This window comes from Sciurus vulgaris (assembly GCF_902686455.1).
Source record: "Sciurus vulgaris genome assembly, chromosome: 10".
Lineage (NCBI taxonomy): Eukaryota > Metazoa > Chordata > Mammalia > Rodentia > Sciuridae > Sciurus > Sciurus vulgaris.
The window spans coordinates 78,772,819-78,789,676 of record NC_136470.1 but is presented as its reverse complement, the minus strand read 5'-3'; the positions used below and the strand labels follow the sequence as shown (position 1 = coordinate 78,789,676).

Below are 16,858 nucleotides of genomic sequence, written 5' to 3'. Positions count from 1 at the left end.
CCAAGAATCCACCTGAACAGGTGCCAGCAGCAAAATGCTGAGCCACATGAACACTTGACTGATCTATTTATGCTGACAGTGGCCCTATCAGCAGCCGGGAGGTCAGCAGTAGGCAGTGCCTGAGAAGTTCTTAGACAGGTGGGCTCCGTTCCATCATCCACTGCCCAGGTTTCCACGCCACCTACACTCCCTGCACTTCCTCATCCTTAGGTCGTCCTTCACAGCCCTGAGATGACACTAAGCCGATCCACCTACTTTCCCTACTTTGGGTTCTATTTTTGGTCAATATGACTCTAATTTCTCAGAAATATTTCTCTTAGTCCTGTTTCTCTTGTATTTCTCCATAACCAATATTTCTCTGAGTTCACATGTTTGCTTTTGTCCTCAGGTCTCCCTAAATTTCTAAAATACTATTACACTTGGAAAAACATTTATACCACACTGATCCTCATCATTCACTGAAACTTGTTTTATATAACTCTTCAACCTTGTATTGTTTTATAAAAGTCCTTTGAAAGTTTCCAGACATTTCTAAGGTACTGTTTTCCTTTAGCCCTTTTCTGAGTTTTTCGTTGCTGCTCTTATTAGTTTTTTTGTTTGTTTTACTTTGATTTTCATTTTTGTGGCCTCGCAGCCTGAGGTGGGGAATAAAGACCAGTTCTTGCTATTTCCCAATATAAATCCCAAATGATATCTCACCCAGTCCATGACATCTCTAACAGGCTTACCTCACCCCCTCCAAACAGCCTCTGCTGTACCTCTACAGATGTTTTCCAGATAAAAAATTCTTTTCTCTCTCTCCTTGCCCTCAAAGCCTCCCATGGCACATCACTGCCCTCAGTTACAGTCCAAATTCCCCAGCAAGGACTAGGAGCTTCTATGACAGTGGCTTTGCCTACCTCCCGCCACCCCGCTTGGAATTGGACAGATCTACCAGGCGCTCCCTCACCAGTACACTAGCCACCCCTCTCGTGCTATGTCCTCCTACGCCTGTCCCTGCTCTTCCCACGTCTGGAACTCCTTCTCCCAGCACCCATCTGCCTCCTATCCCGTCTTCCAAGCCTCCCCTCCAGCTTTCCACAGCCTCCCAAGTCCACCAGGGTCTTCCTGCACCCCACTTCACACAGGGCTTCACAGCTCCTGCGGCACTCGCTCCCCAGGTCTGTGTCTCCATATCTGCAGGAGGGGGTACTCCTTGAGGCCAGAGGCTGTGACTGCCCCATGACCTGTGTCCAGACCATGGCCATATAAATGCCAGGACATCAACATAGGTTTGCTACAGAACTGCACCTAGGGCAAGTGACTAGGCTTCTCCACGGATAGTACAGGAATGACAACACCTACCTCCTGTGCTGGCCCTTAGCGTTATCTGGAACAAGCACCCAGCTCAGAGATTGTGACACTGCTTTTATTCCTAAGCCTTACCATCCTGTGCCTGTCCCCTGGTCCCCTGAATCCCCACTCCTCACAGACCAGTCACTGCTCTTGAGCCAGCTTTTCCTCTGTGCCTCCCTCCACCTCCTCCACCACTGGGAGCTGGAAGGAGACAAGCTGGAAGCTGATAAAAGGGCTCTCACAGAAGCGCACCCTCTACATTCATTAAAAAGGGACAGAAAGAAACGCTGTGCGCGGGCACATGGAGCAGGGCCTGCCGCAGTTGCAGCCAAGCTCAGGGAGGTAAAGAGGTATTGGCAGCCAGCGTCCACCCGCCACCAGCCCCAGATCACCCCAAAGCTTGCCAGGCGACAATTGCATCCATCAGCATTAATAGATTTATGAGGACAAACTGTACTCAGTACATTTGTTCTAAGAGCTGTACTGTGAAGCCTACTCCAATGAATATTTCATGTAATAAATCTACTTAAAGATAAATTAATATGTTCCAGGGAATATACTTATGCAGCAAGAAGCAAATCACAGACACTGCAAGTGTGAATCAAAACGCCCAGTCCTCCCAAAGACAAACAGGTCTGCAAACTGTGACCTGCCTGAAGACAGTATCAGGATCTGGCACACTCTGGAGCCCCCAGACCCAGGCCTGGGGCCTCACCAGGGGCACAACAAGTGAAGAGAGAAAAAGAAAGGGGAGAGAAAGTCCCCCACCCCTTCCTCTACCTTTCAAATCCCCTAAGAAGCTACAGGAAGAATTACCATGTAACCCAGGAAATCGGGAATATAAAGTGGTTCCCATACTGAGGACAAAGTCCAATGAGAAAATGCACAGCAATGGTGTATGCCAACAGGAATGTATGATTTCTAGAATCCTATTAATTATAAAACACTAGTTTCCCACACCCAGCCTATGAAATAATTTCTTTCTGAAACCCTTCGTGTGCACCAAAAAAAAAGCACACTTATTGGCCTGAGTGAGGCTGACCACTCAGCACATCAACCTCACTAGGTGTCCAGAGGATGGGACGCGGACCCCAGTGAACCCTACAGGATGTTAGTGCTGGAACTGCTACCTCTACACACCACACTGCCACGTTCACAGCAGCAAGGCAGCTGGTTTCTTCCACCAACCTATATTCATAAATTTGTAGCCACTTACTAATCCCGCTTTATTAGCGATCTTTGAAAGGTTTGTTTATAACAATACTTCACTCTTATAATTATGAAGTCAGCCCCCCACCAAAAATAATGACTAAATTCACGTTAAATTTCGCTGCCTCTTTTCTTTTTAATTAATTCTATCAAAAGACTTCTAGAACCATCCAGATTCAGTAATGACTGAAGTTTGTTTTTTCAGGCTGAGGTATTCTCAAACTGTACTTTGTTGTTCAAAATAAAGTATGTAATTGAGAAAGTGCTGTGTAACAATAAGGGACTTTAGAAAGACTTTTGAAAAGGGCAGTTTCAAGAGGGAGGAGGGGAGAAAGAGGCTGCCTCATATCCCACCATGAACGGCACACCCTCGACACATCCAACAGTGGAAGCCCAAGTGACCAGTCAGCACAGTCTCTTGCCAGGCAGGAGCAGGCACCTCTGCCAGCCTGGCCCAGTGCTCACTGGCACAGAGAGTTCCGAGGTGCAAGGCCACAGCTCCTCAAAACATTCACTGGGCACCTACGGCAATGCCAAGCCCTTAGCTCGGGTGAGGAAGGCTCATTTATCACCTGGTGAGTCCCACTGGGAGCCAGGTCATGGGCACACTCCCAGAGCCAAGAAGGCAGATGGCAGGGGCTGGCACTAGCACAGAAAGATACCAGGCTCCCAGGAAAGCCCCAGGTCTGCATGAAGAGCAGCACTCCTGCAGCTGCAGGTAGCATGGCCCAAATGGGCAGCAAGACTGTCCCCAGAAGAGCTGCAGGAGGGGACAGTGGCAGTGCAAAACTGGAAGAAAGTGATCCAAATCCAACTTCCTGGTATACCCTGCTGAATGCTGGAATCCATCTCTGCGGGAATAGCACATAGGTTCCAATGTGTCCCAAGAGCCACCTGAGTACTCGGTAGGAAGGATTCTGCAGCAACATCTGGACTCAGCCAGAAATCACATCATCATCAACAGAAACACCCATTAAAGGACGGAGCTCACCTCCCACACAGTTATCGTCCTACGCATGGGCATGCAGTTAGGCTGGACTCTCTCCAGCGATGGGCTGTCAGAGCCTCCAGAGACTCGAGAGGCAGAGTGGTCCATCAGCAAAGCACGGTCCAGGGTCCACTTCTAAGACGCCACTCAGACACCTGCTGATCCTGGTCAAAATGCTCAAATGCCCTAGACAAAATGGGAATCACGGTGACTATCTCATCTGGCTCTCATGAGGAATGTAGTAGGCACTCAATAAAGGACAGGTGGCGTTGTTCTTAACCCATTACAATACAGTGCCATGACTTTTCTATATAAGAACACCTAGATGTGAGGAAAGAGTGCTTTTATGTTGTCCCAAGACACCATCGGCAATAATCAGAGCTACCCAGCTCTGCTGTGCTCTGGTTGGATGGAAAGTGGTTCCAGACTCTCCCTCCGGCCAGGCTCACCCACACCCCAATCCTGCCTCTGCTAAGGGCTGCCCAGGGCCCAACAGAAGGCCCTTTCCACACCTCTCATGCTTGGCATGGAGGACCTATTCATAGACAGTGCTTCTAAAGTCACTAAAGCAATCTAACCCACAGGTAGATTAAATACGATTCTGAATTGAAGGAATCTTAATGTGCCAAAAAAAGCCACCCTGCAGGGACATCTATCCTACAATGAGAAATAATATCTTCCCCATACCAGTCCCCTGTTCTGAGCCTCCTCCAGGCCTGTAGGACAGCAGGGAGGACGTGGAGAAGTAGGCAGTCTGTCTTGATGACAAGCTCTTGGCATGTTCCCAAGGAGGAGCTGTTTATTCCTTCTCAGAGCAAGAGCAGGTCCTCCATTAGCCTCCTGGCCACACAGCTTTCTTCAGGACAAATGCAACAAGCATCACGGAATGACTGATTCTAAGGGCAATGAGCAGGAACAGCGTGGGCCCTAACACAATCTCCCCCAAGGCTGGCTAGATCCATGAATACTAATCTGAGTGATCTTAGTAATCAATTCCAACAAGAGTTGGAGGAAAAATGGTTTTCTGGGGAGAAAAAAATAGTTTATTGACCTGCACTATGAATGTGAAGGCTTATTTCTATGAGGGAAAGAAAAATCTGCTGAAAAAATAATAATAACTGGCAGTTCATCATACCAATCACTTGTACACCTCAGGGCCTTTGCACTGGTTGTCCCTCTGTTCAGAGAATACTCCCCAGAATCCACAAGCCTGGATCCTGCTAGCCATTCAGGTACTAAGGCAAATGTCATTTCCTGAGAGTTTCTCTCACCAAAAAAAATTAACAATCACCCCCTATACCCACACGAACAAAACACATGTAGACACACACGTGTACACACACCACAGACACACAATCTGTTCTGGCCATTGTATTGCCAGATTCACTTTCCATAGCACTCAACACCATTGAACATATTAAATTCTTAAGTGCCAGGTCATTTATTGTCCACTTCCCCACAACTCCCTGCCAGCCTGTACGGCACCGTGACGGCAGGACCTTGCTGTCTTGCCCATGGCTGCATCTTCAGCCCTCAGCAGACCGGGTCACACACAGTGGAGGCTCGGCAAAGGCTTTCAGCAAGAAGAAGAAGCAAATGAATGGGCAGAGATCTGAGCACCCAGAGAGGAGGGGTGTTGCGACAACCTGCACCAGGACGCAGAGCAGTGGCCTGCAGGACCCAAAGCAGAGAACTTTCTCCCACCTGGGATCTATGCTAAACCTTCAGGAATATGGGCCTTCTTTTCACCTTTAACCTGTTGGTCAGAGGTCCAGCACAGCGGGTTGCAATGTCTCAATTTGTCAGGAGGAACTACATTGTCCAATAAACTCTGTACCTGCCTACAGATTGTTTCAGAATATTGTGCCCTATTTTTAAATTTTATGTCTAAAATCAGATCAAACGTGTTTCCTTAAATGAAGTTTCCTGACTGCCATGAGCTTAGCAGCTTTCCTCTACCACGCCTTTCAGCCATGATATTCTGCCTCACCTCAGGGCCAAAGCAACAAAGCCAGTGGACCAAGGACTAAACCTCTGAAACTGAGTCACAATAAGCCTTTCTCCCTTTAAGTTGATTTCTCAGGCATTTTGTTCCAGCAACATAAAGTTAACTAACACAGCTGTTATCAAATTGTCCAACTGTAAGGCCTGTCAGGTCTTCTTAACCAGATTCCTCAATTTGTTCTTTTCTGTGTGAGAATCATCCAATGACCTATGACCTCCAAAGAACATGGCAGTTTTACAAGTGACACACAAAAGGAAGCACTTGAGCAATTCCTGCTTCGATCAGACAGGTAGGCAGGTGGCCTCAGGGGGGCCCTGCCCACCCCCCCATATGCCATCCCTGTGCAGGGAGGGCCTCAGTCCTGACAGGCCCCTCCCTGCTCTCCTGGCTCTCAGGGATGGGATGGAATCCCCATAGGCAATCCCTGAGCTCACTCTGCTCTCCCTGTCCAGTGCCCCCCCCAGGATGTATATACGCCTGCTGAGGAATACGACAGAAAACCTAAGGGGCACACAAGCCAACCTGTTAATACTCACAAACTTATTTTTATAAATATGTAAAATACTAGAAAAATAAACAAAAACATTACAGTACTTTGATTCCACAGGTAGAACCTAAGAGGCAGCTAAGGAAAAGAGAAAAAGGCAAAAGTATATATCAAGTACATAATAATACTGCAGGCAGTTCTAGGATATTGGCAAAAGCCATGAAGGAAACATTTAAATGACCTGATTTGGGAGCTGCTGCTTGTGGGTGAGACGATGTGTTTAAAATGCCAAGCATAGTACTAGAGGCTGGGAGTTTCCAGTGACTGAGTCCCCTTCTTTCTCATGCTTCCCCCGTCACACACGGTTGACCTCAGGCCTGAATCAGCTGACTCCACATCTGAAGTCCCCCACTAAACCCCCTCCTCTAGCCACAAGAGGTCACGCCTGCCGGGCTGTCCAGGACACACTATTTCTGTAAGCTACTTCAGGCAGCCACACAGCATGCGATGTACACAGGACACAAGGGCACCTGCTCTCCACGGGACCACAAGGAAATGAAACAAAACATGTGTCAGACAGCAAGGAAGACAAACATGAGCTCATCAGGTTCTCACAACTGTGTCCTTCATGAAGGAGGCAGCCAGGGCTGAAGAGGTGAAGTCACTTGTCCAAGACAGCTGGCTGGGTGGCTGAGGCCGACTGAGCCCAGACCGTGATGATATTAGAGCGCACAGGTCTTTGCAGGGGAAGAGGCCTCACTCACTCCCTCACCGTGGCAGAGCCACCACTGAGCATGACACTGCAAGCCCCCTCCCAAGAGGGAAGTATCTCCTGCTGCCACGGATTACACCCCAGGGTGGACAGATTCGTCATTCCCCAACCTAATAAAACGCCTTTTCCTGGATGGCTCCAGAATCCCTGTGCTGCTTGCCACCTCCACAAGCTTCCACCTCTCTGCCCAGGCCAGAAGGACAGCCAGGAAAATGATGTCCTAAACGCTGTACTCCACATGTGGCCACAGTGACCCTCCAACTCTCACTCAGCCAAAGCCAGAGGCCCGCCCTCTGCACTCCCTGCCCACTGCACTCCAGGCCCCTCCCAGCACCTGCACCCAGTACCTAACTTCCCGCTAGCTTCTTACTTGCTGTGTTCAGTGCCCCTTCTCAGAGAGGTTTCCCTGCCCGTCCAAATAACACTCACCACCACATGCACTTCTTTAAAAAAAGAACCTGAAACAAAAACTGCGAGCTGGTGGCTCTTCTTTAACCTATATAAGAGGAACAGGAGGTGTCTTACATCTTTTTTTTTTTTTTTCTGAAAATTTCTGCTTTGATTTGTTTTATTTGTAAAATTTAAATGCATAAAAAATAAAATATTACATAAGAGGAAGGAAAAGTAGGGTCATACAATTTAAGTCAGATAAAAAAACGCTGTGCTGATAACCTGAAGGAGTGAGTGTTAAAGAGTACGATGCCAGGTCCCCATTCTCACATGTTAATTTGTGGGTTCAGAATCGTTACAGGCTGTGAAGCATTCCTTGTGACCTTGTGAAAAATCAAGGAAGGGCTCCTGAGAACAATTCAAAAGAAAGAAAGTCGTACACACAAAGACATCCTCTGTGGTGTTATCCTTGTACAAAACAATCGGAAACCCACAGAACAGCTTACAAAAGAAATATGACAATAACTCAGGCGACAGTCACATGAACAATAAGCATTAGACTGGCCTGTAATCCCAGCAACTCCAGAGACTGAGGCAGAAGGATTCCAAATTTGAGGCCAGTTTGGCAACTTAATGAGATCCTGTCTCAAAATAAAGCATTAAAAGGGCTAGGGCTGTAGCTCAGTGGTACAGCACCCTCAAGTACAATCCCCAGTAACAAAAAGAGAAAAAATTAAAAATAAGCACAAGACAAGATAGCAAGATGGAGAAGTTATGACCTATCCTAACACGTGTGAGTCCCTTACTAAGTGAAAAGACCAGTGAATACAATTTCCCCGACCCGACAAAATCAGGAATACCGGTGACAGGAGCTCCAGGGGCAGAGGAAATGAAGACAGTATGTGAGAACATGACTTAGTGTCATACCCTCTGCAGAAGCAGGTCAAGAAGGCTCTCCACATGCCCACTTCCCTGAGTATCTTCACATTCTCACAACCCTCTCTCTCTGCAAATCCAGGCCATGTCCTCTGAACTGAGTACTGTCACGGGCTAGTGAGACTGCCCTCTCCTATTCTCAGGCTACAACAAATCTCCTTAAGAGTCCCACAAATTAAGTCCAGATAGCACACATCACAGAAGAGGGCTCAGAAGTTAACAGTTTCAGAAAACAAGAGGTCAAACTGCAAGGTCACATATCATTTCCCAAAGCCAACTACTTAAGATAAAGCTCTGCCTTAAGCAAAGGAAACATTTTACTTTGCATTTGCTGTAAAAAAAAAAAAAAAAAAAAAGTCATGTAACTCTCTGAGAGAACCAAGTGAATAAATAACTTTACTCACTCATGCTTCTGGACAGAGCAAAGACTGCTGGCTGAGCCTCAAAAACAGAGAAGGAAACAAAACCAAACTACCTGGTGTCTAACATCCTCTGCAAAGACTCGCCCAACTCAATTCACTATTTGGACACTCACTCTTCACTGAGAAGAGGCTCCAACCAGTTTGAATCTTCAGCCTTAACAGATAGAAATGATCTTCTCAGACACATCCCAGAGATGCCAAAGACAACTTTACACCGGGAAGCACCATCCAAAGCACTCAGTAGGTGGACGGTGGGTGCCTCTGAGGCTGGACAGCATGTCTTCCACACACCCTGTCTATCAGCCCTCTCTTGTACCACGACCCCCACATGCACAAGCCTACTTGCACAGCCAGACCCCAGTGGGTGATCAGGGACCCAGAACCATGGCCACAATGCAGATGTCAGCAGTGACTGGCCATACCCAGGACCCAGGACCAGAACCCTAGTCTGTATTAACCACATGTCAAGCTCACTTATAATGGGGAGCCATCTGCCAAGACAACAAAATCCTACCTCCCAGCCTCAAAGGCCCACTTCTCACTATGATATTTCCCATCTACCATCTCTCCTCAGGAGCCTCCCCAGAGCTATGAGCTTCTTCCTCTTCCACTGAGACACCACAGGGTGTGATGCTACTCAGCAGCCTCTGGACTCGGACACCATCTCACTCTTAGTCAGCACAGAACATAGCAAAGGATGTGGACTGGGGGATTTCTGTGCAAATGAAGACAAGCCTGAACTCACACAGACCAGATTCTGGCATGGGTACCTGCCCCAGGATCCAAGTCAATGCAGGATAACAGGTGGTGACCCATGCAGCAGGATCATGTGACAGTGTGCCAGGGATGGGCATGGTCATAGAACCCAACCTAGTTTAGGGGTCCTGTACACACAGGTTCTTTAGACACATTCATTTGATTTTATCACTCATCAATATTTTGAGATAAGTCATCATGTCCCTTGTACAGATAAGGAAGTAGTTCAAAGAAGGTAAATAACCAACCGTTGCCTTCCAGAGGGATGAAGAACAGCCAGACCCCGAACCAGGTTCAGCTGTAGCCAACACCAGACTCATTCAAGAAATACATATCACTCTGACGTGAGGCCACCAGGAGGCAGAAAGAAATCAGACTTGATTTCCACCCCTCATGCTCTCAGTCTGGCAAATTCACCAACATAGCAAATAAGACGTCTAAGAAAAGCAACAGGCCTTCGGAGAACATGGACTCTCCAAGTGGGGTTTTTGAGCTGGACAGAAAACCAGCAGGAAAGGAGAATACCTACCATGCATCTTTGCGATCAGCTCACCAGACAAGCACTACCCAGAACTAGCTCCAGAAGCAAAGGAAGACAGTGAGGCACAGGAGCCTGTGGCCCTGTGCAAACTGTTCCATCTCTTTGGGCTCCAGTTTCCCCAGGGTAACTGAATAGGCCAGGGACTGGAATCCCTCCAGCCATGACCTCCTGTGACTTGGTGCCAAATGAGGGGGATGGAGCTCCAAACATCACAGTCCTCTAACAGGTACCAAAGAGAGGTTCCCAGCTGGCTCCACAGGGCAGAACCCATGCAGGCTCTGGGATCCCCCTGCTCTTCACAAGCCACTTGGAAGCCCTCGACCAGCTGACAAGGGTACAAGGACACGTGTGCAAGGCCCTAGTGAATAGCAGGCACCCCAGCTCTCACACAGCATTCCCTGTTTCAGAGGGACAAGAACAAGTCACCAAAGTAAACAGGCATTACAAGCATTAAGGTACAATGCTCAACCCCCACTCGGTCACTTGCAATTTTATAGCTCTGAGCAAGCCGCTAAGCCTGGTCTGGCCCAGGAGCCTCACCGGGGCAACCTCTTCCCAGGGGAGAATACCTCCTCCTCCCAGGAAGATTGCTCTGAGGACTAAACAGGAAGACAAAAGCAAGATCTAGCATGGTGCCTGCCACTCAGGAGCCCTTTCAGTCGTGTCAACTGCTGCTCTCCCTGAAAATGATGACAAAGAGCTAAGAGAGCTTGGGAGAGTCTACGCTTCTCACCCCTCATGCTCCTCAGGACTGAGGAAGCTCACTTTGGCTTATAGAGAGGCCAAGAAATTAAACAGTATCTCACTGGAGGATGTGGTCAGGGTCATCCCAGAAGACTGCCCCAGGAAGAGGTGAATAATGGTTTCAAGGTCCCATTGAGGACAAGGTCTGGAAGGACGAATGCTTTGCAGCTTCCTAATACTCTCTTTACATGTACCAGTAAGAGAGCTGCAGATACAACTCAGAGCTCAAAAGTCCCATTGATAAGGACTTCTAGTGTCTCCGAGCCTCAGTTTCTCATCTTTTAGATCATGTATTAGTTAAGCTTTCTGTTACTGTAACAAATACTTGAGATAATCATCTTAAAAAGTAAAAGTTTATTTTGGTTCATAGTTTGAGAAATCCAGTTCATGATCAGGTATACCCATTGTGTTTAGGCCTTTGGTGGGGGCTGCTCAGATTGTAGTATGGAGCAAACTACTTCATGCTGGGAACAGAACAAGGGAGAGAAAGGGGCCTGGGTCCCAATAGCCTCTTCAAGGGCACAAAACTTGTGACCTGAAGACCTCCTACTAGGCCCCACCTCTTAAAGATTCCACTGACTCCCAACAGACCAAATCTTTACTACATAGACTTTTGGGGGACATCTATTCAAACAGTAGCAGGTGGGTAGAGACAAGACTACCCAAAACTAGCTCCAGAAGCAAACAAAGGGTGACCATGAGGCACAGGAGTCTGTGGCCCTGTGCAAGCTGTTCAACCTTCCGGGGCTCCAGTTTCCCCAGAGTAACTGGACTGGACTCCCTCCAACTGTGACCTCCTGTGACCTGCTGCCAAATGAGGGAGATGGGACTCCAAACATCACAGGCACCGTGTTAGTGCCTGGAAGGCACAAATATACATTGTTAAGAGCAGGGGAGAGTTGAAGGAGAAAATGTTGTAGTTTGGGGAACTGCAGAGGACTCAAAAGAATATGAGGCCACCCTGAAATAAACCCAGGTGGAAGACTGTTTTGCAAGCTGGCTGTACTGTCCTCCAATTGAATTAACAAGCACGTGCCTTCTAAAACACTGAGAAAATGTTCCCCGCTCCCAGCATACCTACTTGGATCTGCTAGAAGCAGGTACCTTTACCAGCTGCCTGCCAAACGCCAGACCCTGTGCCACAGCATCTTTATCTCACAGCCACTGTGTAAGGTCAAGTGAGAGGAGGAAGGTTCAGAAGAACTATACCCAGCACCACAATGTTCCCAAATGTCTCACACTGGATTTGAACCCAGGCGGTAGGCATCTACCTGGCCAACTAAGGACAGACTCTGCCAGAGGCAGAAGGGCAGTGAGCAAATGTCAAGAGCAGTGTCTCTGCCCTCAGATACAGGACTGGGGAGGAGAACAAGAGGAGAGGAAGGGAGAGAGCACACCTGTTCTCCCAGTCTGGGGCCTGACCTTGGGTCAGCAGGATGAGAGGCCAGACTCCGGGGCACTTCAACCCAACAGCAGAGGACTGCTTCAATTGCCAATTGCTTCAGGACGGCTGCTTAACAGTAATCACCCCCAAATAAATAAACAAAGGCTTTAATTTAGAACACATTAAGTTAACAGCAGGCATCTGCCAGCTGACAAGGTCTGGTTTAGTTGCTCAAAACAGATACAGAGTTGTTTCTTGGGGTCAGGGCCTCTGGTTAAGACCCCTGTGGCCACAGGGAGAGGGATGGGAGGTGATGTTGCCCCTTGTCCTCTACAACTCACAGGACAGGGAGAGTGGGCAGGGGAACAAAGGCAAAAGCCCTGGACAGGACAGGTAGGAGAAAGCGCTGGGAATCCTTCCAGTAGTGTCGGATAACCCACAGGGCAGGAGCAGAAAGCCTGGGTCTGGGCCCCTCAAGGGGTAGCAGGACTTGTGCTCCCAGGGCAGGGCCTCCCTCCACCAGGAACAGACCTGCACTGCGATACTGGAGATCAGTTGGTGAAACAAGACTCGGAACTCCGAACCCACTGACCACTAAGAACCCAAAGCTACAGCAGTCAAGCCAAGGGACCTGCCAGGGCTGCAGGGAAACCCGGCAAACCCTACCACGCCTGCCTCTTGGAGACTCGGGTCTTGGACCCAACTCCCCACTTGTGCCAGGGTACCCAGGCCACTCCACCTTCACGCGGAACTAACAGGCACACTTCCTACATCTGCGGCAGAAGACCCCTTGGTATGACAGGACCCCAGAAGAGCCATGAGGCTAGGTGGCCAGCTCCCAGGGGAGAACCGAGAAAGGCGAGGGGGCCGCCTGTCCACTCTGACCTCTGCAGGTGCTGCCAGATCCCATCACCCCAGCTGCCTGCTCAGCCGCCTTTTTCAAAGGGCCTTCTCAAAGCAAGTTTATACCGGCGCTGGAAGAAAAAGACCTCCCACTGTCACCACCTCAACTCCCTCTCATTAGTTCTCCTCTCTAAAGCCAAGGGGCACGGATTCAAGGAGAAAACAGAAGTGCTCCGCAGTAGCCGCAGCAGCCGCAGCAGCCGGGCCTAGCCAGCAAAAGCAACGCACCTCGCAGGCCCGGGGGTCCCGGCGCGCCAACGCGGTGCCGGGGCGCCCTCCAGCGGCCGCCGCCGGCGCAGGCCCTATCGCTGTCCGGGGCCCCAAGGGGAACGAGCCTAGCGTGAGCTGAGCTAAGCCCCAGGGCAACTCTTCTTCCAGACCTGGAGGCCCGGTGCTGATTGTAGCCACCCAGATCCTCCTGTGAGGTCTCCAGCTCACATCTCGAGCAGGGGACAGATACATGTTGACCCCCGAAGCATACAGGTCCCCGAGAACAGACTCCCGGGTCCTCTCCAGCACAGGACAGCCAGAAAGCTGGCCCCAGGGAGGATTCCGCCTTCCAAGTGGGGCCTCCCCTCCCGTGAGAGTCTGACCCAGGGGAGTGAGGGAGGCCAGGTTGGGCCAGGTGAAGGGAAGAGGCCGACTCTCCACCCACCCTTCCAAAAATGATCTGAGGCTGCTGGTAACATTCAAAACAGAGGAGGGAAGGGCCTAAACTGGCTTCAACGCCTGCTTTGAGGCACTGAGTGAGTAGTCACTGCCCCTCTCCGGCCCAAGCTTTCAGCTTAGACGCTGCGCCAGGTGCTTTGGAGTTCCTTCCATGCGTGACTGCTGCATGGCGCTCCCTCTGCTCCTGCAGCGCGCAGTTTTTGTTCAGACGATGTTCCTACTTGGGGTGGTTTAGCAGTGGGATGATACAGATTGTGAGGTGGGTTACCGCCTGCACCCACACCCACAGTCCCTGGGTACCGCTGCTGGCTCCTCTTAGTCTGTGAGCTCAGGAAGTTTAGACCTCTCAGCCTAGGGCTTTCAAGCCTCCGTCACCAGTCACACTGTCACCAGTCACAGTGATGGATTTCCAGAAGTGTAGGTGAAAGCACTTTCACCAACCCCAAGGTGCTGAACAAATGTTATTATTTTTCTAGTCTTCTTATTGGTAATACCCTCTCACTGATTTGGGGTGTAACATGACTGTGCATCTTTTCAAACTGTGTTCTTGAGAGTAAGCACAATTTCAGAGATGTTATAAAAAGCCTTTCAGGGTAGGGAGGGAAGAGAGGCAAGGAAATTATTTTTTCTTGTACAATACATTTTGGTTAAGTATATATGAAAAATACCAAATACCAAATACCAAATTTGCAATTGTCTTTATCTACATGTAATCATCTCATCATTAGTAAGGAATTGCAAATCTAAAAGAAAGTAAAATACTGCTTCACATCCACTAGAATGATTATAATCAAAAGACAGTAACCAAAGATACTGAAGGTGTGGACAAACTGGAACACTCTTACCCTGCTGGTGGGGATGTTAACTAGTGCATCTATTTTGGAAAAGTTCAGTAGTTAAAAAGGTTAAGAAGTTAACAGAAGACCCAGCCATTCTATTCCTAGGTCATAACACAAGAGATTTGAAAACATGTCCACTCAAAAACTTATAAACAAATGTTCACAGAAGCACTATTTGTAATAGCCTAAAAGTGGAAACAACACAAAATTCCATCAACTCTTGAATGCATAATGTGGTATATCCACACAATGGAATACTATCCAATTATTAAAAGGAATGAAGTAATGATATGCTACAATGTGAAATTTAAAAACATTAGGAAAGACGCCAGACATAAAAGGCTACATATAAGTCCATTTGTTGTAAATATTTAGATTAAATGAATTTATAGACAAAAAGCAGATTAGTGGCTTTTGGGGACCAGGGGGCAGGAGGATGGGAAGTGACTGCTAATGAACACTGTTTCTCTGAGACGATGAAAATGTTCTGGAATGAGTGAATGGTCATGGCTGTATGAATATACTGAAAACTACTTAACCATATATTTAAAAATTTTTCGTATGTGAATTTTATCTCATTCTTTACTGGCAAAAAAAAAAAAAAAAAAAAGAAGAAGAAGAATCATCTCTTAAAAATGGCCTAAGAGAACAGAGAGTCAGTAAGTCCTGATGAATTGCTGATGCGCAAAATGAGAACATTTATATCTGTGCATTAAAGTCCAGCAGAATTTACAAATCACCCCTGTATCATTTCATCTGTGACATCCCTGGCCTATGTCATGAGATTTGCCTTATAATTTCAATATACTTATGGAACTATCTAGAGTTTATTGCATTTAATACAGTACTTTATAGTTATTCCCTACAGACCTACAATTATAAAGTCTCTCAAGAGAAATGTACCTTGGCACACAAACTACTCCAGTTACTTTCATGAGTACATTAAAATTTGAAAGTGTCCCTATTAAATGTACTTGGTAAAACACACACTGTTCTTTAAATGGCATAAAATGCCAGCCTCGTCTCAAAGAGCCTTTTGCTTCAGAACACATTTGTATGATCACCTCTTTCCCAGAATGTCATAATGTAGCCAAAGGTTTCACAAAGATGTAAGACACCTGCTACTGTGACAAGCCAGGGGATCAGCACCAGTCCCAGCGTCACCTGCCTGTCATCAGCTTCCTCAGCAACACAGCCAGCACCGAGGATCCTCACATTTGGGCTTTTCTCAAGCCCCCGGCGGGAGCTTTTTCAAGCCATTCACAGGTTGGCTTGTTTTGCAATGCTGGGGATGGAATCCCAAACTCTCCCATGCTAGGTAAATGCTCTGCCACGGAGCTGTGCCCACAGCCCAAGTCACTCACAGCTTTGCTCCTGCAACAAAAGGAACCCTGAGATGCCCTCAGAGCAGAGCTCTAACATTTGTCCCATCACTCCCAGTGACTCCTGGGCACCCTCCCTGGAATCCAGCAAACACTGTAAGTGGGGGAAAACACAGCTGTCTTCTCCTAACATGTCCTCAAGCCTGTGCAGCCCAGCTGTAGGACCTGTCAGGGGCTGAGCTCTGACAGAAGAGGGGCAGACCACTGAGAACCCTTCCAGGATGTCTTGGGTTTTATCCACACACCCATCAGTCGGTCCACTACCAATACTTATTGGGAGCCTAGCATGTGCCAGGAACTGAGCTGAGACAACAGTGGTGCTAGGGAGAGAGAGAGCACTTCTGCTTCCATTGTTTCACACTTCCACTAGGGGAGTCGCCTACCAGACCAACACCCTGGCCTCCTGCACCCACCCTACACCCCACTCCCCATCACACCCACTGACTCCTCCTTAAGGCAGCAGGGGAAGCTCATCCGATGGGTGAGTTTGGGTGGCATGTATGCCCCCCGTGCTGCCTCTCCTCTTCTCCTACCTGTCCCTGAAGGAAGGCTGTTGGCTATCCAGAGCTACCTGCCCCTCCAGAAGTCTATTTCTTGCTTCCAAGTTAGGGACTGCTTGCTCGCTGTGTCTGTCACTTTCAACTCAGAAATAGAGATGGCATTTATGGGTTTCCTAAAACCTGGTAGATTAAGGTCAGGAAGATCTCTGCCTTCATGAAGATTATATTCCATCAGGGAGAAGGCTGGCAGAAGTACACAGGACACTTTCTCAAATGTGTGGAGACCACTCCCACCTGAGGCCTCTACCTTGCGAGTCTCTGAAGAAACCCCCCTCCCCCGTAGATTCCCCCTTCCTTCTTTCAGTCCCTGATGGAAAGTAACCTGGTCAGTGGGCCTTCCCTGGACAACTCCTCACCCTCAACACCCACACACTCCCTATCCCTTATCCTGCTTCACTCTCCTCCATGAACCTTATCACCACCCGACTCCATCTCCCACACCTGCTCCCAGGATCCCAGAATGTAAGCTCCATCAGGCAGGGATCGTTCTGCTCCTGCTGTCCACAGGCACCCAGAAGAGTGCCTGGCACAGGGTA

At 48.4% G+C, this 16,858-nt stretch overlaps 1 protein-coding gene across 3 annotated transcripts in view; it reads right to left on the bottom strand.

Annotated features, from left to right (window-relative positions):
• The window catches only part of XXYLT1 (xyloside xylosyltransferase 1), a 155,284-nt gene that overhangs the window by 133,745 nt on the left and 4,681 nt on the right, over positions 1–16,858 (bottom strand). The window contains exon 1 of one of the 3 annotated variants that reach the window (XM_079156249.1): positions 3,527–4,108. The exons of 1 other annotated variant lie outside the window; for it this stretch is intronic. In XM_079156249.1, the coding sequence (XP_079012375.1) occupies positions 3,527–3,640 (114 nt within the window). In that variant the 5' untranslated portion in view covers positions 3,641–4,108. Of the gene's footprint in view, positions 1–3,526; positions 4,109–16,858 lie in introns of those variants that run through there. One more of the 3 variants, XM_079156250.1, reaches the window with a different exon arrangement.